The sequence below is a fragment of the Muntiacus reevesi genome, chromosome 4 (genome assembly GCF_963930625.1).
Source record: "Muntiacus reevesi chromosome 4, mMunRee1.1, whole genome shotgun sequence".
Lineage (NCBI taxonomy): Eukaryota > Metazoa > Chordata > Mammalia > Artiodactyla > Cervidae > Muntiacus > Muntiacus reevesi.
In genome coordinates, this window is record NC_089252.1 from 74,840,066 (window position 1) to 74,866,178 (window position 26,113).

At 51.5% G+C, this 26,113-nt stretch overlaps 2 protein-coding genes and 1 long non-coding RNA gene across 11 annotated transcripts in view; 1 reads left to right on the forward strand and 2 right to left on the reverse strand.

The window, feature by feature from the left end:
• The window catches only part of SNRK (SNF related kinase), a 64,473-nt gene extending 61,486 nt beyond the window's left edge, over positions 1-2,987 (forward strand). For all 5 annotated transcript variants that reach the window (XM_065933133.1, XM_065933137.1, XM_065933136.1 and 2 more), the window contains one exon: positions 1,629-2,987. In XM_065933133.1, the coding sequence (XP_065789205.1) occupies positions 1,629-2,853 (1,225 nt within the window). In that variant the 3' untranslated portion in view covers positions 2,854-2,987. The remainder of the gene's footprint in view (positions 1-1,628) is intronic.
• Positions 2,567-12,889, reverse strand: LOC136166614 (uncharacterized). The gene is made up of 3 exons (XR_010662960.1): positions 11,536-12,889; positions 5,725-5,911; positions 2,567-2,730 (listed from the first exon to the last, which is right to left on the reverse strand). It is a non-coding gene; the product is annotated as an uncharacterized lncRNA (long non-coding RNA).
• Positions 12,890-14,110: 1,221 nt separating this feature from the next.
• ANO10 (anoctamin 10) overlaps positions 14,111-26,113 on the reverse strand; it is a 208,943-nt gene continuing 196,940 nt past the window's right edge. For 4 of the 5 annotated variants that reach the window (XM_065933142.1, XM_065933138.1, XM_065933141.1 and 1 more), the window contains one exon: positions 14,111-14,471. In XM_065933142.1, the coding sequence (XP_065789214.1) occupies positions 14,403-14,471 (69 nt within the window). In that variant the 3' untranslated portion in view covers positions 14,111-14,402. The remainder of the gene's footprint in view (positions 14,472-26,113) is intronic. The other variant, XM_065933140.1, reaches the window with a different exon arrangement.

A 26,113-nucleotide genomic window follows, 5' to 3' on the forward strand; every position in this document is an offset into this window, starting at 1 on the left:
GCCTGGAGAGGGTGCATTCTTTGTGTCCTGCCAGCATGGGCTGGAAGCACGTGCACTTGGTCAGTTCGAGAGCCTTGAGAGGTCCTCTGGGAGCCAACCCTCTGCGTGTGAACTGTGCTGTCAGCACAGCTCGTTTACGATTCTTGTTAGCAAACTTTCTTATCTCTTGTTAAGATAAGCTGTGATTTTCTCACAATGTCATGCTTATTTAGTCTAGCACAGCATTGGACCCAGATATGTTCTTAATAGATGTGAGCCATTTAACCATCTGATTAACTCACGTAAATGAGACGTGGTGATGGAGTGGCCGGTTCAGCTGCAGGGCCCTCCCTCTTGTTTCTGGGTGGGCTCTGTTGTGGGGGAGAGGGAATCCCCTCCAGTCTCTGTCCTGCCCGCTTTGAGTGGCCTGGCTGCGGCTCTGGGGGTCTGACGTGCCTCCCACCGCAGGGCCACCCCAGTGTTTGCCAGGGTGCATTTTGAGTGGTTGCTCTTTGAGGAATAGATCCCGAAAGGAATGTTGGGTGCCATTTCCCAGGGCCCAAGGCTCACCTGGACTTGGCACAGTTGTGTCGTGAGGACAGAGGACTTGTCCAGAGATGCTGCTTGACCTCAAAAACATTGAACACTCGGTTTCTGCAGATTACCGAGCAATGGGCAGCGAACAGGCCCACTCCATCCTTGAGAGAGAGGAGGAAGCTCTGAGTTGGGGAACAGAGGTCTGCTGTAAACTCATGGGTTTTTTTAAAGCTACAGGTTTGATTGGGTTTTATGTCTGGGATAACATAATTGGTGTGAAGTGCAAGTGTCAGTGTAGCTGTGGCTGTTTCAGTGTCTCCTGCTCCCCCCGGGCAGAGAGGGCAGTTGAGAGTTCCAGATGTTTATTCAAAAGAGGCTAGAGACCTCACTTTCAAAAGTCTTCCTTGGGCTACCAAGCAGTGTTCTTACAACTTGGGTGACTCTGGATTGGGAGTAAAATCAAAGTTCAAACAACAGTAGATTTTGCTGTTCAGAACTCCTGTGTGGTCATTAAAATATATACATACAGAGAGAGCAAGCTTAGGGGGTGCATCATTTAATTGGTAAAGAAGAGATTTATATGTGCCAGTATTCCCTGACTTTTCTCATCAGTAGTTTAAATCCATTAAACTATTTTTATTTTATTTTCTTACACACCAACTTTTCACACCACCCTGTAAAATCGGAGGAGTAGAAATTTCAGGTGAATTTATTAGCAATACTATACCTACAGATTGTGATCTAAGACAAGAAGGAGCAAAACCTATGTTCAGGTTTAACTCTGGTGATAACTCCCTTGTACTTTTAAAAAGGCTTTTCTTGTGGTATGAAACATTTATATAGAAGAGATGTTTGCCCCCTTTTTGACAGCTGTGATGAAGTTTTCATTTGATCAATAAGCCAGAAACTGAACCACAGGTGAGAACCACATTTACCCTTCCAGTGTCCTTGTGTGTTTACAGGATGTTGAATGGGTCTGCAGGGCTGCTCTTTGTTTTGTTGCTTTCGTTTTCTTTATGTCTGTGGCTTTCATCCCAGTGTTTTATATATAAGGTACTTGAGTAAAGTCACATATTACATAGCTTTTCTTTTTCTCCCACTCTGTTACATAGGCAGTCCTGGCCAACCAAAATCGACGTGCCCCAGGACCTTGAGGATGACCTCACGGCCACTCCTTTGTCCCACGCGACTGTCCCTCAGTCTCCTGCTCGGGCCACCGACAGTGTCCTCAACGGGCACAGGAGCAAAGGGCTGTGTGACTCGGCCAAGAAGGAGGACCTCCCCGAGCTGGCGGGGCCCGCACTGTCCTCGGGGCCCCCGGCCGGCCTGAAGGCCGCGGGCAGCGGGCGGAAGTGCCTCTTCCGGGTGGAGGAGGACGAGGAGGAGGACGAGGAGGACAAGAAGCCCGTGTCCCTCTCCACCCAGGTGGTGCTGCGCCGCAAGCCGTCCGTGACCAACCGCCTGACGTCCCGCAAGAGCGCGCCGGTGCTCAACCAGATCTTCGAGGAGGGGGAGTCGGACGACGAGTTCGACATGGACGAGAACCTGCCGCCCAAGCTGAGCCGCCTCAAGATGAACATCGCCTCCCCGGGCACGGTGCACAAGCGCTACCACCGCCGGAAAAGTCAGGGCCGCGGCTCCAGCTGCAGCAGCTCGGAGACCAGCGACGACGACTCGGAGAGCCGCCGGCGGCTGGACAAGGACAGCGGCTTCACGTACTCCTGGCACCGCCGGGACAGCAGCGAGGGGCCCCCGGGCAGCGAGGGCGACGGTGGCGGCCAGAGCAAGCCGAGCCGCGGAGGCGGGGGCGCGGACAAGGCCAGCCCCAGCGAGCACAGCGCTGGCGGCAGCGGCCCCGCGGGGGGCTCGGGCGGCGCCCCGGGCGGCACGTCGGGCAGCGCGCGCCGCTGCGCCGGGCCCGGCTCGTCCACGTCCACGCAGCTGGCCTCGCGCGGTGCCGGGGAGCTGGTGGAGAGCCTCAAACTCATGGGCCTCTGCCTCAGCTCGCAGCTGCACGGCAGCGCCAAGTACATTCTCGACCCGCAGAGCGGCCTGTCCTTCTCCAGCGTGAAGGTCCAGGAGAAGTCCGCTTGGAAGATGTGCATCGGCTCCGCCGGTGGTGCGGCGCCCGCCCCGGCTGGGGGCGGCATGAAGTTCTTCTCCGACCATGTGGTGGACACCACCGCGGAGTTGGACCGGATAAAGAGCAGGAACCTGAAAAACAACGTGCTCCAGCTACCTCTGTGCGAAAAGACCATCTCTGTGAACATCCAGCGGAACCCCAAGGAGGGGCTGTTGTGCGCCTCCAGCCAGGCCAGCTGCTGCCACGTCATCTGAGCTCGGCGCGCCTCCTGCTCAGAGCGGCCAAGACCGGCTTACTCCACTGGTCCCCTTTCGGTTTTACTCTCTTAAAGCGGGCAGTTATTTATTACTTTGTCGTTTGTTCGCCTGACGACGTGACAAATGCATGGTCTTTGTGCATGCTGCTAGACACTACTTTTCTTTTCCAGCCGAAAAGTCTCGTGTCATTTTTACATTTATAATTTTAATGTGGATGATCAGGATTAAATTAAAATGTATATTTGGAACCTAATAACCATGGAGCACTTAGAAATTTGATGTTCTGCACTTAACTTAGAGAAAATGCTTTTCCTTGTGAAAAATCTAAATTCCCGCCACAACCTTCAGTGACATGGAATCTCCGTGCTCTGAGGCACACTCTGGTGTCTGAGACAGAACCAAAGCAATAACCTTGTGATGCCGATAGGCCTGGGGCCCGCGAGCGTGGGGGGCCCAGCCTCCAGGCCCTGTGCAGAGCAGAGTGCAGCGAGTGTCTGCACTGACAACCGTAAAACCATGATTTCAGCATAACCCACACCTGTTTGTCTTAAGCTATAGTGTGAAAACAGTTTGGGCTCTTAAAATTTAACTGAAAAAGATGTTCTTGTTTTGTAATAGGTGAGATAAAGTACATAGATTTATAAGGCAGCTTCCTCTGTAGTGGTCACAAGCAGACAATCTCATTTTGTAATGTGATAAAGTGAACTGAAGATGTCTTAACTCGACTTCTAGAGTGTGTGTCTGTCTAACAGAACAAAGGGATGCTTGGTGTAAATTCCCTTGAGGAGGGCTTACGCCAGGCTTCCTGGACAACCATGTAGGTAGAAGAAATGCTAGGGCCTAAATAACATGGAAGCAAAGGTGTTGGCAAAGTCAAAACCCCACTTTAAAAAAAAAAATTGGTGTTTGATTTTTAGGACTCTGATAATTAGGCTCTCTGTTGTTACCTTCCATTCTTTTATGTCCTTTAGCTCAAGTACCTGTGAAAATTGGCTGATTAAAAGGGACACATAAAAGGTTAAATACACAAACGGACAACCAAAATGCACAAAGCCTGCTTTGTTTTTTGTTTTTGTTTTTTGCTGGAAGTGTTTTTTATCTTACCTTCCTGCCAAAACAGTAATCAAAGAACTCTTGCTTTAAAACTACTCCTGTACAAGACTACTCTTGACCAGATAATCATCTTTCGTGGCTTTTATCTTGTAGGACACTATCATTTTGGGAAGGGGCCAGATGCTACTTTTTCTTGCTGTGCCCAGAGGGTCTTAAAAACAATGCTTAGTGACACTGGTTATAGGATGTGGCCGGTCCCTCTGGCTTTCTCACACTCCCCAGCGTCCCGTCCTGTCTGACGGTCGTCTGGTCTGTAGAGTGGGCAGAGCTGCGAAGGACCGCATTCCATTGGTCACGGTTTCTCCAAGTGTACACCGACTCTGCTACTTTAGGATTCATGTATTTTACTCAGAACTCTGAATTTTACAGTATGCTTACTAACCTAAGTAAAGATGATACTCAAAATACCTATTTTACTTTCTAGACCTAGACTAGATAATGTTTAAGCTACAGCTCTAGTTCATTGTGATATTTATAATTGAAAGCTATGAGAATAGACGTGTGGGTGAAGCCATAGAACATATTTGCTTGAAATTTCTTGAGCAGGGATCTTACAAAGGGCCAGAAATAAGATGTGTGGTTCACATAGATAGTGAGCGTAACATCTGTATTAAACGTAGGAAAGAAGTTTATAAAGGGCATTGGCAATAAACTCTTTGTTGCAGCTGTTTTCCAAGTAATGTAAATACTTTTTCCTGTGATTATGTATAGCCTTGGAATGGCACCTTTTAACTAACCCATATGTGTTTGGTTTTCAATCGTTTTTTATATTCAAATGTATATATGGTGCTCACTTTTAGGATCAGCAGTGTTGACCATTTATGCTGCATAGCTGTATCATAGCCTTATTAGTCGTGTGTGGTTGGTTGACCCTCTGGGTAGACAGATGTTAGTCTGAGTGGCGTCTTACTCCTTTGTTCATCAGTGAATGATTGTGCATGTGTTGTATGTCATAGTATGTCGTCACATAAAAGGGAGGGAGCAAATAACCATTACGTTAAGATAATATTGGACCAAATGACTTACTTGCTCTAAACAGTTTCTTGTACCCCTTAACCTGTCTTCAGAAGTTAGAGTTACAGTAGTGTGTAAATTAAATATTGTGGAAAAACAATTAGTCTTGTATTTTTCTGTATGTGTGTGTATATATATATATACATTATATATATATATATAAAATTATGTACTTCTGGCAATTCTATCTGTATTTAAAGTTGTGACAATCTTGACACCGATTTTAAGAATAGCTGTGAGACTGAATCAAACTAAAGATGTCCCTTCCAAGTTAAGATCGATGTGTGTTAAGAGGGTACAGAATGATCAGCTGATTTTGGCTGGTTGCTTCCACTGCTGGTTGATTTTCCTCATTGTATAAACATTGACAGGTATGTGACAAATGGGAAAAAAAAAAAGTCCAAACAATAAAGTGGCATATTGGTGTTCAGCAATATAAACTGTGTCCCATGTTCTGTTTCTTCTCATGAACACAGCTGTGTGTAGTCCTGGCCTGGGTTAGACCGATGTTCTACATGCTATGTGCGCGCCTGCTTCGCCAGATGTGACTGAAAAAATGCAATCGTGACTGTTCTGACTTTAAACTCGGGACCACAAGTCTCAGGTGGGTGTCAGGACTGTCTGTTAATTAAACTGTATTTCCCCAATTATCTGCTTTCTTCACTCAACCAGTCACCATCCTCCTGATAAGTAAACCAAAGCAGTTATAACTGCCCCAAGCTCCCATTTCTGTCTTCCTACCTTGCTGTGTATCCACGTGCCCTGTTCTCTCCTCTTGCCCTGCTCTTTTTTCTGGTGGTGTGATTCCAAGTCAGCCCCTTCTCTTGCCCTTGAAGACTTCACAGGTGTCAGGGGGACAGACCCAAGGACCTTGTCATTCTTTTCTTCGCCTTGCACCATCAATCTTTGCTTTTCCACTGGATCGTTCCTAACAGCAAACAAAACAAACACGATTTTATTCCTCTTTCTCAGAAGTGTTTCTGTTCTCTCTCTAGCCGTTGTCGCCTTTTTCTCCTTCCTCTTCTTCTCTCTGAACCCTTCCAGCGAGGCAGTGCTGCAGTCACCCCACCAAAACTGCTTTGCTGAAGGTCAGCAGTGATCTCTTCCCTCTGCTAAACCCAATAGTCAATTTTTAGAAACAGCTTTGAGATGTAATCCTCATCCCACATAATCCACCTATTTACATTTTACGGTTCAGTATATTTTAGTAAATTCAGAGTTGGACAACCATAAACCCAAACAGAAACCTTGTACCCTTAAGTACATTCTCCCTTTATCTTCAGCTTCTGCCCAGCCTCAGCCAGACAACCCTGATCCAGTGGTGAGTTCCAGTCCCACCTTAGCCTTTAATAAGGAATCGTCCTTGCAAACTTTGCATTGCTCAGGACCCGACTTCTCCCTTGCTGCTCTTCAATCCGTTAGCTCCACAGTCTCCCAACTGCTAAACCTGGAATACCACAGGATTCAATTCTGGATCTTTTCTGTATCTACACACAGTCTCCTGATGATCCCATTCAGTCTTTGTGCTGACAGAAAGCCCAAAATATATTTAGCCCACATATCTCACAGGAACGCCAGATTCCAACTACCCATTTGATTTCTATCCTTGGATGCGTCTGATAAGCAAGTCAATTTGTACAAGTCCCGAACACCTTCCTAATCCCCCTCAAATCTTTACCCTCCTAATGCTGCCCATCTCATAAGACAACTTTGAATCTTCATTTGTTCTGCACAAGTCAAATATCTTGGTGTCAACACTCACTCTTTGATCCCAGCATCTAATAATCTATCAGCACATCTTATTCATCATTCAAATATTGACACCTCACTGCCTCCACTTTTAACATTCTGGTGCATGACACCATCATTACTTGCCTCTTAAAGAGTTTCACCAATTTTGCCCTTGTCTCTTCATTCAGCATTGTGAGTGAGCCTTCTAAAAGCTAAGTCATGTCATGTTTTAAAAGGGGTTTAATTTCCAAACATTTGAGGATTTTCCACATAAGTTCCTGTTACTAATCTCTACTTTAATTGTTTTAGTCAGAAGTTGTCCTTTGTGCAACTTAAATTTTTTTTTTTATTTATTGAAATTCGTTTTATGGCCCAGCTAATGGCCTGTCTTGGTGAATGCTTATGTGAGTACTTGAGAAGTGCTGCTGTTGCTACAGTGTTCTGTATGTTCTGTACGTGTCAGTAATTAAGTTGGTTGATAATGGTATTCACATCTTCTGTATCCTTACTGATTTTCTGCCCCATATAAATTACTGAGATAGGAGTGTTGACATCCAACTGCAGTTGTGGATTTGCCCATTTCTCCTTTTAATTCTATCAGTTTCATGTTACAAATTTTGAAACTCTGTTGTTAAAGATTGTTAAGTCTTCTTGAATTGATCCCTTTCATCATTAGGAAGTGTTCCTCTTTATCCCTAGTAAATAATTCTTTATCATGGAGTCTGCTTTGTATGATAATGATAAAGCCATTCTCTTTTTTCTTATGGGAGTATATTTTATTTTTAGCTCTATATTATTTTTAGCTCTATATGTATCTTTATATTTAAAATGAGAATTTAGGGGGTTTTTGGCAGTCTTTTTATAGAAAGCATGTAGCTGGGTCTTGCTTTTTTGTCCAGTCTGCAAGTCTTTGCCTTATATTTAAAGTAGAGGTCCCCAACCCCTGGGCCACAGATAGGTACCAGTCTGTGGTCCTTTAGGAAAAGGGCCACACAGCAGGTGAGTGGTGAGCAAGCAAGTGTATTTGCTGTATTTATAGCCGCTCCCCATCGCTCACATTACCTCCTGAGCTCCTCCTCTTGTCAGATCAGTGGTGGCCTTAGATTCTCGTAGAAGTGTGAACTCTACTATGAACTGTACACTCAGGTTGCATGCTCCTTATGAGAATCATCATGAAACCATCCCACCTCAGCCCCCTCACCAATCTTTGGGAAAATTGTCTTCCACGAAACTGGTCCTTGGTACCAAAAAGGTTGGGGACCACTGATTTATTCAGACCAGTTAGCTTTAGTGTAATTGTCAACATAGTTGAGTGTAAATCTATCTTCTAATTGTTTTCTACTTGACTCATCTTTGTTTTTCTCTTATTTGCCATCTTCTTTTGGTTTAACTAGCACTTTTTATTGGCTAACTGGCTATGCCTCTCTTTGTTTTTTTAGTGGTTGCTGTTGGGGGGAGCGGTGTGTGTGTGTATGGTAGACTGATTTTATAGAAATGTAATCTACCTTAATGCTTCTTATAGAATATAATGTTACAACTCTACACTTCCATTTTTTTCCTCCTCTTTTGTCGTCATTTTATTTTTATATTTGCACACATGAGTTTGTTTTAGGCAGTTAAGAGATGAAATGGGGGGAAAGTCTTTTATTACCAAAATCTCTGTTGTTTCCATCACTCTTCATTTTCTTGTAAAAATCTACATTTTGGTATTTTCCTTCTGCCTGTAGAACTTTAAATTTGTAATATTACAGGTCTGCTGACAATATATTCTGATAGCTTTTGCTTGTCTGAAAACACATTTGTACTTCGTTTGAGAAGGATATTTTCATTGGGTATAGAATTCTAGCTTTTTTTATTGCAGTGCTAGTCACTATGAATTTTACTTTGCTGAATGCTGGATTTTGTACTTATGTAAAAAGTGCTGGGTTTCATTTTGGCATGGGATTATTTGCAGTTGTTCCAGTTTGGGTCTTGCTTTTAAAGTGTTAGGACAAATCCAGAGAGGTCTTTTAGGACTGACTTGCCCATGACGGAGGCACTGCCCTTGTAAGCAGTCCACCAAAGTCTTTCCAGTCTGTCTGGGGCAGCAGGAGTTCTTCCCAGCTTTGCGTAAGTTCTCAGTGTCGGTCAGTCTCCTGCCTTCCTGGGGCTGCTTTCTCCAGCTTCAGGTAATTTTCTACCTGAAAATGTGTATTGATCGGCACTCAATCTTAGGCCACAGATTCTGGCGCACAAGGCTTGCTCCTTGTGCCAAGGATACGCCAGACTTCAGGCCCCCTCTGCCCTGCAGTCCAGCAGGGATTGGGTCCCTCAGAGTTGTGGGCCTGGCGAGGGATAGTTGAGAAGGGGATGTGGGATCTGGTCTTTCTGGAGCTAATAGAAGCCAGGCGCATTGTGACTGCTGGGGAGTCACTTGTACTCCGGACATCTCTCTCCCAGCAGAGTGCCAAAGGTTGGCAAGTAAGAAGAGGAACAAACTGGAATCTTGGTCCTTGTGAGTTCATGGTGCCCTTGGGGAAGAAACAGGGCTTCCAGTTAGCAGCAGACGTCCATCTGAGATGGTGACGGGTCCCAGGGCGCTGCTGGGAGGTGCTCCTGGGAGTTCCAGGAACGGGGGAGTCAGGGAGGGGGTGCGGGAGGCAGAGGGGAGGAGGGCGGGAAGTGCAGAAGTGGAGCTGGGCAGGATTCGAGTCCAGAGTTCCTCTGAGCCACGGGGGAGAGAACAACTCACTGTTCTTCTTGACTGCGTTATCCCTTCCCAGGGACTCCAGAATTTGTGTATTGGGAGCCTGGAAGAATCAGAGGACCTGGGGCATGGCGAGAAAGAGCGTTGCTGGGTGGAACAGCAGCATTAGGGCGGGAAGAAGGCAGAGTCAGCGTCCCACTGTCACTCCGGGAACCCTGCTCAGAAGGGCCCTGTCTCAGTTTAATGCTTTCCTCTTACTTTGTTGTCCTGAGATTCTTGAAACTTCTTAAGAGGGGCTGTGCATTCATTTTGCCCTGGGCCCTGCAGGTTATGCACCAGGCTGAGGGGTTAGATCTGTATTCTGCAGGTGTGAAGGAGGTGCTCTCAGCCGTGAGGATGGGAGGCTTTGGTGAGAGCAGAGGCCCAGAGAGAGCAGCCAAGGCTAGAGGCAGAAGCCTGGGGGCTGCCTCCCGTGTGGGGCTGAGAGGAAGCCTGAAGGACGCCAGGAGTGGAGCCGCAGAGCGGGAGAGCAGCAGGCGAGCGCCGAGGCTGCGGCCAGGTGCTAGGGTGAGGGGGGGAGCGGCGCGGCTGCCTGAGGCGGGGTAGAGCTAGCAGGGGAGGCAGTGTGTGGGCGTTACTCGGAGCGCCCCCAGAAAGGGAGGGGCAGGCCGGCTGTGGGGACATGTTCAGGAAGGCATGGGGTCTGCCCGTGGGCACAGCGCTGATCTCACCCTGGAGCCTGCCCCGGGGGCACCTCCTGCTTGGGGAGAGATGAGACGGTGGTTGACCTCTGACCTTCCAGAAGGCTAGGCAAAGCCCTGTTAAACCTGTGGGTCTGGGGTCCACTGTGAACCACACTAGAGCTCTTACATAGCAGATTTCTGTGCCTCTCATCACCTTTCTAATTCCTGAACTGTTCCAAATTCGGTGACACATCTGGTCCCGAGGGCAGCGCGTTACCTCGTGAAGGGAAGGATCTAGACGCAGGGGGAGACCTGGTCCCGCAGCGGCTGAGGCTCCCCTGGGACCCGCCACCTGGGGACAGACTGGGCCGAGGAGCGGGGTCTGGGCCCTGGGAAGTTTGTGGTGTGTGAAGAAAGCAGCACCATGTTCTGGACTCGTGTTCTGCGGTTGGAGGGGCAGCAGCCGCTGTCATTGGCTCTTCAGCCTGCCTCAGGGTGGAAGCCCTTGTTTTCTATGTTTATGGCCAGACAGCTATGTTAAGGGCGGCGTGGATCTGTGTCTGCACCATGATTTTCCTGGTACTGAGCAAATGACCATCTTCACACCTGGGGCTGGCCATGCGGGCCTGTGCCTGTGCTGGGGGCGGAGGTGCCGTGCCCCGCCCTGTGCGTCAGCAGACCGAGACTTAGCTGGCTGTGCCTTCCCCGCGTCCTCCCACAGGAGGTGACGGGTAGTGGCAGGAGCCATGTTCTCCTGTCCCTAGTGGAGTTCACCAGCACCCAGGAAGGTCTGGGGAGGAGGCCACACGTGGTCCTCGTGATCTGTGCTGCAGCTCAAGGAAAACCACCACCGTCCCTCTTCTTGGTCAGTTGATGGCTAAGGCTCACAGACCCCTGAGCAGGGAGCCCAGCGCCCCCTCTCACCCGCCCAGTTAGCCAGGGGCTTCCTGAGGGGTCGTGGGGAGTGTGGGTCATCAGTGATGGAAAGCGAACTGGAAAGTCTCTTTGGTCAGAGAGTTCCAGGCCAAACTGCCAAAACCCCATTCCTCAGGCCTGGGTGGTGGCGCCAAGCGTCGCACTGATCAGGGTGCAGGTTCTCTTGGGGGGTCTGCAGCTACACGCTGCGGCCCAGCTGCTGCCGCCGGTCACACTGCCCCCCAGGTGCCGGCCTTGGCTGGGACTCCTCCTGACTTGACGCTCAGAAAGCTGGGATGAGCAGCGTGCCACATCCTCCCCCAGTGCCTACCTCTGCAGCCAGCAGAGACCACAGACAGGCCTCTGGTTAGGCCGGGGGAAGGCTGGCGCCCCGAGGCTGACGGAGAGGCCCGGGGACCCAGCCCCCCCCACGGAGGGGCCCCGGCTTCTGTCAGGCCCCTTCTCTTCAGGCCACCCTAGGGTGGGGCACAGGGACGGGGCCTGTGCTTGGGCCTGGCTGAGCAGCTCACAGCTCACCGTTGCTGTCCTTGCGGGCCGGGAGTTAACCTGGGTGAGGAGGCGTCTGGAGCCCAGGGTTCCTGTTCTCGTTGGTCATTTCCTGCCGGAAGCGGGGCTGGAGCTCAGGGTCAGGATCGAGGAGAGAGCTGGGCTGTGCGCCGTCCTGGCCACGCCGCTGAGAGGTCGGGGAGGTCACCGAGGTCCCTGTGGCTCAGCTTCGCCTATACAACAGGCGGGAGGAGAAACCGGAGCTCGGCGGGCATACCGCGGGTGGCAGGGGCTCCAGGCCGCCAGCCTCACGGGAGGGTTCGGCATGCCTAACTGTTTGATTCTGGTTTCGTGCCTAAAACCAGAGGACACAGATTTGTTCTCAGATCCTTGTTCTGGTTCTGAGCTGCTGGTGGGGAGGGAGCGGGCCACAGACTGCCCCCACCCCACCCAGGCCTGACGTGGAGAGCAAGGCGGGCCCATCGGGAGGTGTTGGCCCAGCCCCCGCCCGGGGCCCCGCTGGTGGCGTGAGAGGGGACAGCTGGGCTGAGCGGTGAATCCGGCAGGGCCCACTGGCAGCGTGTGGACTTGGGGAGTCTGGACCTCACGCCCGAGGGAGGCGTGTGGAGGGAGGCAGTTGGGGGAGGCTGTGGGCTCCGCCTGGTCTCCAGGGGCCTCCGTGCGGCTGCACCCGCCTCGCTTGGCTCGGACCCCCCGGCAGGGAGTGGACGGCGTCACCTCTGTCCGGGGCTCCTCCCCGGGGGCCTGCCCACGCAGAGCCGTCTGGTGACCTGGCTCGGGTCTGGAGACCCCAGGTCACCGCCATGTGGATGAGGCCTCGCACACCCTCTGAGAACCGAGGGGGCTGTGTGTCCGGGGGGCCCCGCACTCCATCCGCCTGCTCCCTGCTTGGTCCGGACACTGTTGGGGTCTCCTCCCAGCACCGTTTCTTTATGGGCTTGGCTCCACCTCGGGGGGTCTTCTCTGTTTCAGGCGGGCGATGCCTCAGCTCTTGTCAGCCCTGTGGGAAAAGGCGGGCTAGGAGAAGCAGGAGGGGGCGCTCACCGTGGGTGTCGGGGAGGACCGGGGGGCACGGGGACGACCTGTGGGTCACCCCGGGGGCCGGAAGCAGCAGAGCCGGGCGGGGGGAGCACGAGGGCCCCGGGGCTAGCAGGGCAGGGGGCTGGGGCTCATGGGGTGAGGCCGGGAGGAGGGGACGGGAGGGGGCCGAGCTGGAAGGAGACAGACCTTGGGGCGAGGGGTCGTCCGCGTCACGCCCGTGAGCCCAGTGTGCTTCCGGACAGCGTCCCCCGGGTCTGTCTCGGGTCAGTTACGGTGACAAGACCATCACCTGTGAGGCACCGTGGTCTGTTCCAGCCCTGCTCCCGGGCGCCTGCCAGGAGCCGCACGCCGCCCTCTCTGAGCACAGGACGCAGAAGAGTTGCGGGGCCTGGCGGGCCCACGCGGATCCGCCTCCTGCCAGCCCCGTGGACACCACTGGAGCGGCTCCCACGTCCGTCCTCTCCGCAGCCCCGGAATGCGCCCCAGTGGAGGTAGGTCCTGTGCATCCAGGCTGACCCCCGGGTCCCCTGCGCCCCGAGCAGGACTGCCTTAGTGCTGGCTGAGTGATGGGTTCTGCCAGGTCAGGCTGAGGAAGGGCAGGGCAGGCTTCTGGGAAGCACAATCACATGCGCAGGGAGCCTGGGTCCACGCTGATGTGGGCAGGGAGGGCTGCCAGGAGCAGCTGGGAGCCCGCAGGTGGGAGATGAGCCCATGGGGTCCACACCCCGAACCCACCGCCCCCCACCTAACTGTGCTCACGTGACTGTCCCCAAAGCCCACTCTGGGGAAGATGGAGTTGGGTCCAAGGACCCACCTGAATTTTCTCCTTTCCCAGGAAACACGGGGCACCCTGGCTGGGACTGTGGGGTGGCTCTGGGGAGCTCAGGACTGGAGTGGAAGCCACCAGTCCCTGGTGTTCTGACCCGGGAGCGTGTTCTAGAAAGTATCCACCAAGGAGGACTTGTGCCGTGGAGGGGACTGAGCCCAGGGTGGGCAGGGCAAGGCTGACCATGGGGGCCCACACTGGTAAAGGTGGGCTGGCAGGACCCCCAGAACAGCCACACGGGGCAGACAGGAGAGTCAGGCTTCCAAAAACCCGTGTGGAGCGGGTCTGCTGCAGCCACCCCCGTCTGGATGAGAAGGCGGGGATTGAGGGGCCGGGCCCCGGAACGAGGGAGACTGGTTGAGACCGCCTACCCTCCCCGTCTTCCCCTGACCGGCGGCAGTGCCCAGCTTCCCACAGGAAGGTCCCACTGGCCGCGATGCCCAGCTCCGCAGGCCCCGTGGGGCAGGGCTGGCTGGGTCCTGGGGCGGTTTGGGCAGCCACTGGTGGGAAAGGAAGCTGGGCTGGGGGCCACTGCGCCTGTGAGGGCACCGCAGCCCCTCGGGCACCCCGCTCCCCCACGCAGCTGTGTCCCAAGCACCCGGGGCTTCCGCAGGCTCTAGCAGCTGGGCCCGGCCCGTGGCTCCCCTCAGGGCCCCCCATTCCACGACCGGGTGCAGAGCAGGGGGGCTGCTCTGTCTACACACACGGAAGGAGACGTCAGACGTGCACGGGGCCTTTAATAGCTCGGTGGGCAGTTTCTGTCGATGAAGGTTTGTGAACTTATTGCAAGACAGAGCCAGGAGTGTGGAAACGCCGTCTCACTGGCGCCCGTTCTCCCAGCGGGGGCTCGGCTGGATGCCACCCCCATTGGCCAACAGTCACCGTGAGGGTGGCGTGCGGAGCTGGTGGCTGGTCCATATGCGAGGCTGGGCCCTGGTGGCTCTGGAGCAAGGTCAGGCGGCCGGAGTGGGTGTGGGGCTCGGGTAGGAGCCTGGAAGTGGGTCCACCCTCAGGGCGCCTTCTCCTTCCCGCCTTCCCTGCATTCCTCTTTCAGGTTCTCAGCTGTGAGCTTCATCTGCTGTTGAAAGAACAGGACATGGTGAGCCACGCGAGCCTGGGTGGAGGCCCTCAGGGTGCCCCCCAGTGCACACACTGTGGGAGATGCCTGGCGCTGCTCCTGCAGGTCCAGGGACACACATTTGGAACTGAGGAGCCGGGACCACTGACGTGGCCCGAGGCTTCCCGCGAGTCTGGAGCCTGTTCCTGACCCAGAGGAGCGGGAAACGGTAGGTGTGGGTGGAATGTGTTGTGTGCACCCAGCTCAGCGGGGCTTTTACAGACCCTGGAGTGAGAAGCAGCTGGCACTTCCTCCCCCCGGACCTCCAGGAGAAGGCGGGGAACCATGGGCTGGGGGCTGGAGCCTGATGTGGGGCCAAGTCCGTGCTCTGCCCCTGCACAGCGAGTGACCTCGTTAGTGTGGCCGCTGAGCCTCGTGTCACACACGCCCCGTGGGTGAGGTGCACACCCTGCAGGCTGATTGAGGGGTGACCGCCCCTGAAGCCCCCGGCTCAGAGCAGAGGCCCCAGAAGAGCGGACGTCTCGCCAGCCCTCTGTCCCAACAGCCACATCCAGGAGCATCGGGGACACCCTGTGAAGGCTCAGAGGGACATGTCCGAGGAAAGGGCCCGCACCCAGGACCACGGCCTGTGAGGAGGGAGCGCTCCGGCTCCAGTCCTGGGGCCCCACCCGGCCGCCTCTGCCGTGGGTGCTGGAAACGTGAGTACAGCTCTGCACGGTTGACTGAATCAGTTACGCCTTTAGAATCTGACTTCACACACAGATTTTTGATAATAGCTATGTACTTATGGAGAAAACACAACTCTGAGCACAAACACAGCTGGGGCCTGGGTCCCCGGCTGCCCTCCTGGGAGCCCTGATGCCACACGCCTGGACACAATGCACACTCCCTCCGCTTTTGGGGAGGAGACCCCACTGCAGACCGTAAGTCAGAGTCTGCCTCCTGCTCCGCTCTGAAGGCCCCTCTAGATCGCCAGTAACTCAGGAGGCCCCCTTCACTCCAGACAGTCCTCATCTGTCTTGCCCTGGGTTTAGGAGACCTTTTCAAATGTCTTTTCGTGAGAGAGAAAAGGGGGCTGAGGGACAGAATTTGACGAGTAGCCATCAGAAATTAAAATCTAAACTGATGAGGATAAAATATTCCCAGGTTTCTCACAGAATCATACAGCCAGGAGTCCTTCTCCACATGGGAAGGAAAATCATAATGAGGTGTTTTTTTTTTTAAAGTCTTTATTGAGTTTGTTACAATACTGCTCCTGTTTCTATGTTATGGTTTTGTGACCTTAGCTCCCTGACCAGGGATTGAACCTGCACGCCCTGTACTGGAAGGCGAAATCTTAACCACTGGACTGTCAGGGAAATTTCCACAATGGGTTTTGATGAAACGAGTTTTGATTGAAAGGTGCCTCTGAGGTTCCCCTCCAGGTGCAGACAGCAGCCCCCATCTGTGTGTGTGGCTGGGGATAAGCCCTCTCCCCTGAACAACCCTGCCGCAAGTGACCTAATTCTGGAGATGCCTCTTTTTCCAGCTCCAAGGCCTGGGAAGAGACTCTGAACCCACCGGGCTGGGTGACCCCCCACTTGCCTGGCCTGCTGAGGGCAGGGTCCACACTGGACTGCGTGGCCGGATCAAAGGTAGGGACCTCAGCCGGGACCCTCCATCCCCCCGGCCCCTGGGCTGGGCCAGCTCTCCCCCTGACCCGGCTCCCACCCCAGGTCCCGCAGGGCTCCATCTATCTCATGGAGCTTTGTGATCCCCAAGGACCACGTTGCCCGTGGTGGGTGAGGAGCTGGGGCTCAGCCTGTCTCCCCCTTGTCTTCCACACCCGCAGCTGGATATGCTGAGCAGAGAGTAGGACCAGACCTTAAGACCCTAAAGACAAACCTAAGAGGAAACACACTGCCACAGCCCGCCTGCCCAAGGAGAAGTGTTGAACCGCATGACAGGTCAGTGAGCGACACGCCAGCCTTTCCTGCACAATCGGGGCAGGTCTCCACAAGCTGCTGCCTGAGAGATGGGGTTGGAGGCCACGTGGCCTTGAGACGGCTCCCCCGGGTCACCCAGTTGCTCTCACTGCTCACAGGTCTGCATCCCCTCACAGTGTGCGGTCACGGAACTCCTAATGAAACTGCCCACATCCTCCTTGCCTTCCAGCAAAATGGGGGGCTTTAGCATAACTAACTCTAGAAGCATAAAAGTTCTGATCTGAAGGAACCTTGATGATTATTTGGTGCTGTGGTCCCTGGACCTTGTTAAATGCATACTCGGTCCCTCCCTGAGATGATAAAATGCCATCATGATGGTTTGTACAGGGAGCCAGGACTCTCTGAACTTTACCAGGCCCTCCAAGTTCCTCCATGGACAAACCCAGGCCTGGCAGTCTGATCTGTGGTCTGCCATCTTTTACCAGAAAGCAAACTGGGTCACTGGGCAGGTCCAGACCACGGTCCATGCTGAGAGTGCTTCAGCTGCCCTGCTAAAGAGGATGGGGTGGGAAGGAGCAACCTCATTCCCTTAAAAAAACAGCTGGCTTCTTTGGGGACTTTAGAATCAAAACCTTTAAAAATATAAGCAGGATAATGCTGACCTCTTCCCCATTAAGAAGCATCAGAATGAAGAGCAAACGAAATTTTCCTCAACTCACAAGTCATTAAAACACTCATGTTCCAAATTATTCTTTAAAAAGCACAGACTGATTTTTAGCATCATTATTAGCAATGATTATACAGGCAGACCTTTTACTGTGCTTCGCAGGTACTGTTTTTTTTTTTTTAAGACATAATGCAATTACACTTAATAGACCACACTACAGTGTAAACATTACTTTTATATACAGGAGAAAAAGAAAAATTCACAACTTGCTTTACTGCAGTGGTCTGGAACCAAACCCGCAGTATCTCGGGGGTCTGCCTCTTAACAGGAACCGCCTCACTAAGTGTATCGGCCAAATGTGCAGCTTCACCTGAGACAAGGTGAGTGACAGAATCCCTTTCCCTGCGGAGAAGTAGAGAAGTGCTGTCCGAGACCTGCACTGCTCCACACATCCGCAGACACGGCCTTCCCCTCCCAGACATGGCGCCGCAGAGACTCCCTCGCTGAGCCCACGGTCACTTTCGGGATCCTTCTCTTCACCTGACTCAGGAAGTCAGTTTGGTAGCAGCTGCTCTGTTACCCCTTCCCCCAGAAGGACCCTGCGCGTTCCTCTCCCCCGAATGCTGCAGGCCACCACCCCTGCTTCCCCTGCCCACTCCGTTCTGATTTAATGGGGGCATGGGGGTTAGGAAGGCTCCCCTGGGTGATTTTCTCGTGCAGCTAGGGTGGAGAAGCACTACCTGGAAGGAAGCCACTTGGGCAGGTAAGGTGGGGGGGGGGGGTGTGAAGCGGGCAGGAGGGGAGCAGGACCGGGGCCTCCGGTGTCCATAGCTCTGCCCTGCTTGCCGTCCACCCCGCCCGTGTCACTAGCTTGAGATCGTGCAGTTAGAGTCAGGACAGACTAAGCAAGGGTCTGCCGTTCAGTGAAGAAAGGAACGTAGGGAGCAGGCCTTCTGACGTACCCGTTTCCACAAAGGTGAGCTTTGTCTGAGAGACCTAGAGACAAGCCCCTCCAACGAGCAGCGCGCCCCCAGTCTTCCCCGCTCAGCCCCAAACCCGAGACGTCACCATGGGTGGCTCCCTGCCCCCTCCCCGTCAGGCCCGGTGGCCTCCACCTCCTCCCACAAGCCCCCACCCGTCTCCAAAGGCAGCCCGAGCCATGTTTAGAACAGGGGGCCAGAAACATGCCACTCGAGGGCCTTCCCGAAGACTCGGGGCTAAGACTCAAGTCCCCCTTTTCTCTCCCTCATCCTGCAGCCTTGGCTCTGCCCTTCAGCCTGGCTCCTCCCAGAACACTCAGCCCGGAGGACGCATCTCCATCACGCCCCCCTCTCCTGTAACTCCTGGACTGTACCCGGGCTGTCGGGTTCTCCGTTTTCTGTGGAATGTCCAGCGTCTCCTCTCCTGTTTCCACCCTGGGGCCTGCAGGAGCCCGAGAGAGGACAGCGAGAACAGGGGTAAGTGAGACACCCACCTTCCTGAAGTTCGCATCATTTTCTGAACCCAGCCACGTGTCTGGGACTACAGAGCACACGCCGTGATATGGGCTGGACGTCAAGTGCCAGGACTTCAGAGTCCAGCTGGGGGCCTGGCCCAGTAACCGTGCAGACCTGGGGACAGGTCTGTCAGCTCCCCAAGCCTTCAGGGCCGGCTCTGCTGAAGGGAAGGGGGATCTGCAGGTAGAGCTGGGGGAGAGAGGATGATGGGAAAGTCGCCTGATATCAGCTCGGTCCCTGCTGGAAGCCAAGAAAGTCCACACCCAGCTCCGCCACCCAGTGAGGTGTGGTGTCCACAAGTTCAGTAACTGCATGAGCTGACCACGGGGACCGTAAGTGTCAGTTTGACTTAAAACTAATGTCTACTTAAATCATTTGGAAGGAGGAGATTGAGGTGGTGAAGTAGAAGAACGCAGAGTTCACTCCACCCACAAATACATCAAAACTACACTTAAAACTGGAACAATTTTCACAGAACACCAGCTGAGACCAGGCAGATCTCAAATACCGAATGCTGAAAGAAAGACCCCCATGTAACCTGGTAAGACTAAAGGAAAAAACCGGGGCAGGGAGAATGCAGGTGGGGCCTGTGCCCCAAGGGAGGGAGCTGTGGAAGAGGACAGAGGAGTGTGCACTGGCTGCCCGCAGAGAGAGGAACCGAAACTCCCAGCAGCCGCATCCCCGCACTTCCCAGCCCAAGACCCGCGCCTGCAGCTCGGGCTTTGGCGGAGCTTTCACGGGCTGCAGGAGCTCCCACGGTGTGAGTGTGAGCATGCCAGAGGCAGGTGGAGCTGATGCACAGCCTCTGGCAGTGGAGACGAGGTCAGTTTTGTGGCTGTGCATACTGGGTGGCGGGCAGCATCTCAGAGTTGCCTACCCCAGCAGGAGCGCTTCAGTCCCACCTCTGGGGGTTCTACTCCAACAACTGGGGAGCAAACCCTAACCCCCAACAGGGCAGTGACCAGCACCGAGCAAAGAGGACGCCCTGATCATCACAGCACCAGGCACACCCCCCCCCTATCAAGGGGATAGTGGCCAGCATAGCCAAAGCCACGGCTGGTGTCCACAACAAATTCAGCCTTTGCACCAGAAATACTAGGGTGACACAGTTCTACAGAGGGGTGGTCCCACATAAACATGGTCTTTCATCACTGTTTCTCCTAAATTTATAGAGAAAAAGAAATACATATAAAATGAAAAAGTAGAGGAACTACTCCTGCTTAAGAGAAATCCGCTGAAAGAACAAACCTTTCCAATCTAGCAGGCCCCCAACTTCAAAAGGGAGGTAATAAAAATGCTGAAGGAATTAAGAAGGCTATCAGTAGAAATGTAGATCCTGTAACAAGGAACTAGAAACCATAAGGAAGAGCCAATCAAAATCAGACAACTCAACTGCCAAGGTTAAAAACCAGCAAGCTAAGTAATTCAGAAGAACCAATAAGTGACCTGTAACAAATCACCCAATCAGAACAGCAAAGACAGATGAAAAAGATGAAAGAAACACATTAAGTATATAAGATAATACTAAAGCATGCTAACCTATACATTATACGAATTTCAGGAGGAAGAGAAAGGGAAAAGTGGATCAAAAATGTATTTGAAGAAATTACGGCTGAAAACTTCCCAAACCTGAGAAAGGTATCCAGGTGAAAGAGAGTCCCAAACAGGATGAATCCACACGGACCCACACCAAGATGTGTCATCATTAAAATGCCAAAAGTTAAACAGGATTTTAAAGGCGGCAAGAGAAAAAGTCAGTTATAAGGGGGCCCCCATAAGGCTACCAGCTAATTTCTCTCCAGAAGCACTGAATGTGTCTTACCACTCTCTGACCTGAAAGGGTCCTGAAAGGGAAAACTCTGCAACCTAGGACACTATTCAGGAAGATAATCATTTAGAACAAAAGGAGAGGGAAAGAATTTCTCAGACAAGCAAAAACTGCAAGGATACAGCAATACTAAGCCTATCCTAAAGGAAACACTGAAAGGTGTTCTCTAAATAGAAAAACAGCAAGAACCTATAGGAAAGGGAAACATTAGGAAAGGCAGATACATAAAAGGATTGAAGATCAGTTAAATAAGCCAGCACATAATCAATTTCACACACAAAAAAATCTATCAACTACAAGGAGGGGAGTAGGAAAATGTACATCTTTTAGAATGTAGAGCAAAGAGTACACATGGACTGTCAGTCTAAAGCAAGCAGACATAATAATAAACTTGAGATAATTAATGAATTTGAAAACCAGGGTAACCACAGATCAAAAACATACACTAGACTCACAAAAATCATTAGGAACTCAAGCATAATACAAAAGAAAATTATCAAGCCACAAAGGGAAGAAAAGAACAAAGAAGAAATACAAAATCAACTGGAAAACAAGGTTTAAAATGTCAAGAAATACAGACCCATCTTCTATGTCAGTGGACTAAATGCTTCGATCAGAAGACACAGAGTGACAGACTGAAACAAGAACCTACAACATGCTGCCTACAGGAGACTCACTTTAGAACAAAAGACACACAGATTAAAAGTGAGGGTGTCTTCTTTGGAGAAATGGGTTTTTTGATACTGAATTGCATGAGCTGTTTGTATGTTTTGCATATTAATCCTTGTTGGTTGCTTCATTTGCAAATATTTCTCCAAAGAAGACATACAGATGGTCAATAAACACATACTAATTGTTAGAGAAATGCAAATCAAAACTAAATCACCTCACATCAGTCAGTATGGCCATCATAAAAAAAAAATCTACAAACAATAAATGCTGGAGAGGATATAGAGAAAAGGAAACCCTCCTACACTGTTTATACCGATTTACATTCCTACTACCACTACATAGAACAGTATGGAAGTTCCTCAAACTAAAAATAGAACTACCATATGACCCAGAAGTCCTATTCCCGGGCATATACATGGAAAAAAACATAATTCATAAAAGATACATACACCCCAATGTTCACTGAAGCAGTTAAAATAGCCAGGACATGGAAGCAACCTAAATGTCCATCTACAGGGATGGATAAAGATGTGGTACATATATACAACAGAATACTACTCAGCCTTAAAAGGAACAAAACAGTGCTATTTGCAGAGATGTAGATACACCTAGAGACTGTCATACAGAATGAAGTAAGTCAGAAATAGAAAAAAGTCATATAATACGGATTTTATGTGGAATCCAAAAAAATTGTACAGATGAACCTGTCTGCAAAGCAGAAACGAGACAGATGCAGAGAACAATCTTACAGATTCTAAGGGGATGGAAGGGGATGGTCTGTGAGGTTGGCACTGTCACACACACTACTGTGTATAAAGTCGGTAACTAACGAGAACCTACTGTAAACCACAGGAAAGTATATTCAACAATATCCTCCGATAAACCATAATGGAAAAGAACATGAAAAAGAATATATATACACATGTAACTGAATCACTCTGCTGTACACCAGGAACTAACACAACATTGTAAATTAACTACACTTCAATAAAATTAAAACATGGTTACCAAGGGTAAGGCGGGTGAGAGGGATAAATCTGGAGTACAGGATTAAGAGAAACACATCACTATATATAAAAAAGATGACAAGAATTGACTGTATGGCACAGGGAACTACATTCAATATCTTGCAGTAACCTATAATGGAAAAGAATCTAGCTCTACCCTTGAAACTAACACAATACTGTAAATCAACTGTAGTTTAATAAAGTTTTTAAAAAGTCATCTTTTGAGCCTGTGTTCTCTGCATATTTGAGTTTCAGAGCAAAATTCCCAGGAGCTAAAGCCATTTCAAACGAAAACCTCACAGATCCACCTTCCAGTTGAGAGCGAGGGGCCCACAGAAGCCCGAGGCCTGGCTCTCGGCCGCCCCGGGTGTGCACTGCGCGGACGCTGCTGCAGCCGGGAGCCCGAGCCGCACGTGTTACCGGCCACAGCCCATCAGAGCCGTTCATCATCCTAGACCTGCCAGCGCTGCGGGCCTCGGGGCGCCACAGGTGGCGGCAGCTGGTTGCGAAGGTGGCAAAGGGAGTCTGCCCACCTCCCTGCGTTTGGGAAACCTTAGGAAGGACAAGCCCTCAGCAGGGTGGCTCGCTGCCGGCGTCCTTTCCCACTCCACCCGTGGGTGCCGATACTTCCTCCAACTTAAGTGGTCCTTACCACGTATTCAAAATCCACATGAAATCACTCAGTGAGGAGTCTCTACAGACACCTCTGTGGGCTCCTGGGCCCCCGTATAGGGCAGACACACTCTAAACTCTTTCCCGCAGGCAGTGGGGCTCAGGCGGAGTCCGCGTCCTCGCGCTTCACACGCGCTCCTCTGTGCCAGCTTCATGGGCGTCTCACTACTGACCTCCCCACTCCTCCCCATCTCCTGCATTTCTAACTCTGCTTCTATGTCAAAACCTCTTTTTTCCTCCTGCTTTGCTGACATAACTTTTAATGTCTGTTACATTCTGTTACCCACCTGTAACTTAATTAACAGTGAGCAACACTGGCCACTTGATGCAAACAGCCGACTTAATGGAAAAGACCCTCATACTGGGAAAAAATTGAGGACAGAAGGAAAAGAGGGCAGCAGAAGATGAGACGGTTGGATGGCATCACTGACTCAATGGACATGGGTCTGAGCAAACTCCGGGAGATAGTGAAGGACAGGGAGGCCTGGCGTGCTGCAGTCCAGGGGGTGGCAGAGTCAGAACTGAGCGACTGAACAACAAACAACACTTAGACACAGCAGGTGCTGGTACTTCCTCCAAGTTAAGTAATCCTTACCATGTATCCAAAATCCACACGAAATCACTCAGTGAGAAATCTTAACAGACGCCTCCGTGGGCGCCTGGGCCTCAGCACAGGGCAAACACACTCTGTATAGATTGTTTTCCGCGGGCTGTGGGGCTCAGGCTTACTCACATTACATACAAGGTACATACACTATTTGCTCCTTGTAACTGCACTATGAGAGGCACACCATTATCAACATTTTAAACAAGAGACATAGGGAAGTTACCCGAGGTCGCACAGTTCAGAGAGGTTTGCACCCAGTCCTTCTGGCTCCAGAGTCCGTGCCGCTAGCCTGAGCTGCCTGGCTGCCGCTTGATAGCCTGCCAGCTCTGGGCTGCTCTTGGACCACCTATAACATCATCCCACCATCCACTGGGTTCGCCCGTGCTGTGAGATTCGGATTCCAATGAATCACACTTCCGTCCTGTGAAGGTTTGCCTGTATTTTGGAAATGCTAGGTGAGGCTGAAATTTTGTCCTGTCCCACCTGGCCCAGATTTTTTCTGCTTCAGCTAAATCTCTCTAAACCAGGGGAGTCCAGCTCTAGAACACATCATGTTTACCCTACCCTGACCTTTAAGCACAAATTGAATCAAGATTTTAAAATTTGCTTAAAATTCTGGAAAGTTCAAGAGTTAATAAAAAGCACGGAAATCCATTTGAGTATGTTTTAAAGAAAGGCTTCTAAAGGACACAAGCACAAGAAAGTGGAAAATGTGGTGGGGAAATTAGTTGGCAAAGCACAAGCACGTGAGTGGCTAAAACTTGGAAAAGAAAACTAGTGACAGGCAAACGGCTTGAGGGAGCACCTCCAATGGAGGGAGCATCTCAATGGAGGGAAACATAAAGAACGAGCAAACCTAAAACTGGCAACAAAGTGCCACTTACTCAACACCTGCGGGGTGGTGGGGGGAGTCCAACTGTTAGGAATCATCCAGGAACAGGAAAGGTTAAGATAAGCCATGTCTCCTTTGCTGGATAATGAGAAAAGCTGTAACAGATGCTTAAAAGGCCGCTGAGTTGAGTGGATGTAATTTGGACACACCCAGACATGCGAGTGGAGAGTAGGAGCACTGGGCTCTGGACGGCCTCGGGGACACCCACCAAGGGGGAGAGCAGAGCAGGGGGCGAGGCCTGCTTAGGTGGACGATGCCTTAACCCTGGCCACTCGGGCCCGGAGCAGTGGGCCCCACCGTGTGGGATAAGGTCAGAACGCAGATGGCGTCTGTGAGAGAGAAGGGTATCTGGAAATAAAAAGAATCAGTGCCCGTAAGATCAAAAACAAGCTATGACTAATCATGAGGAAATAATATACATAAAAACCATGAAGAATACTTCTTGAACATTGCATCATGTAATGTGCATCGTGGCCACATCAGAGGCAAGAGTGACATCACAGGGATGGCCCAAAACGGCAGGACTTAGAAAAGACAAAGGTGACACCAATTCTGTGTAAGAAAGAGCATTTTGTATTTTGGCAAGTAATGATGTAAAACTAGTGCAGTGGCTCCGAAATCAGAGGACTCACGACCAAGTTTCTTGTGAAAAATGGAGTTCCTTTTTTGAAGGCAACACTCACTGTAGTAACTAGATCTCTGGGTGTGATGTTATCCTGTAAACTGAAGTGCAGGAGGAAGTCATTCAGGCTCTGCTACAACACGATCCTGGGCTGTTTATCAGAAGAGAGAGGTGGCCAGTCTGATCTGTTACCATCAGCCCACAACACCAACACTTCACAATGTTGCCAGGACACCAACCCAGTTGTCCAGGCCGTCCAGGTGACCCATGCACAGGAAGTAGCCGCCTCTTGATCTGGATACAGGCCTGGGAGGAAGGGGGTGCCCTTCCTGTCTGGAGGCCTAGGGGCAGAGGGTGGACAGGGGGCTCTCCTCCTGCAGCACGGGTCTGTCGAGGTCAGGAACCCCCTGGAAGTACACAGGTCGCTCAGGTTCCCAGGGACACGAGGCCCAAGGAGTCTGGAACCAGCCAAGGCCGTGGCATGATCTCTCAGCCCTCATCTTTAATGGGCAGTAACACCCCCAGGCTCAGGGTTCAGGCTGGGACGCAAGGCGTGGATGGGTAAGGACACAGGGATTACAGCACCCTTCCACAAGGGGCCGCTCCACACAAGCCTCCCCTCCACCAGCTCCTTCCGTGAGTCCCGAGTCTCATGAGATGACTCGGGGATGGGTCTTCACTGTGGCCAGGAAGGAAAAACCCAGAGTTCAGAAAACAAAAAGCTGACATAAACAGGCCACTAAATGACACGGAGGAGACCGTCCACTGCCCACACCAGGGCTTCAAACAAGAATTTTAAAAAATTTAAACATTTTTCTTAAATATCAAGGGAGAACAGTGCTTCATCTAAGAAAACACGGCTGGTCGCCACCAGGAGAGAGAGTGGCTGCCTCTGTGCCCACGGCGGCCGCGCCCCTTTCTGGCCCCGATCCCCAGCTGCAGAAGCTCTTCCCCCGTCACAGGCATGACTTCAGGCGACAAGGCGCAAGAGCACCCGTCCCCCACGGCAGCGTCCCTGGCAGTGCTGGGTTTTCTCCCATCTACATCGGGTGTGGCCCTTTGATCAACACAACATCTATATATCCATGCATGTCATCGTAATATCTAAAAGTCAACGTGATGACTGAAACCAAGGCCGTAATCACTGTGTTGATTCTGATTCTATTGCCTCCACCCCTAGGGTTAGGAATGGCCAGCTGCGTGCCTGTTGATGAGTGCTGCTGCCGGCACCAACGCCCCTTCTGAAGAGCCTGG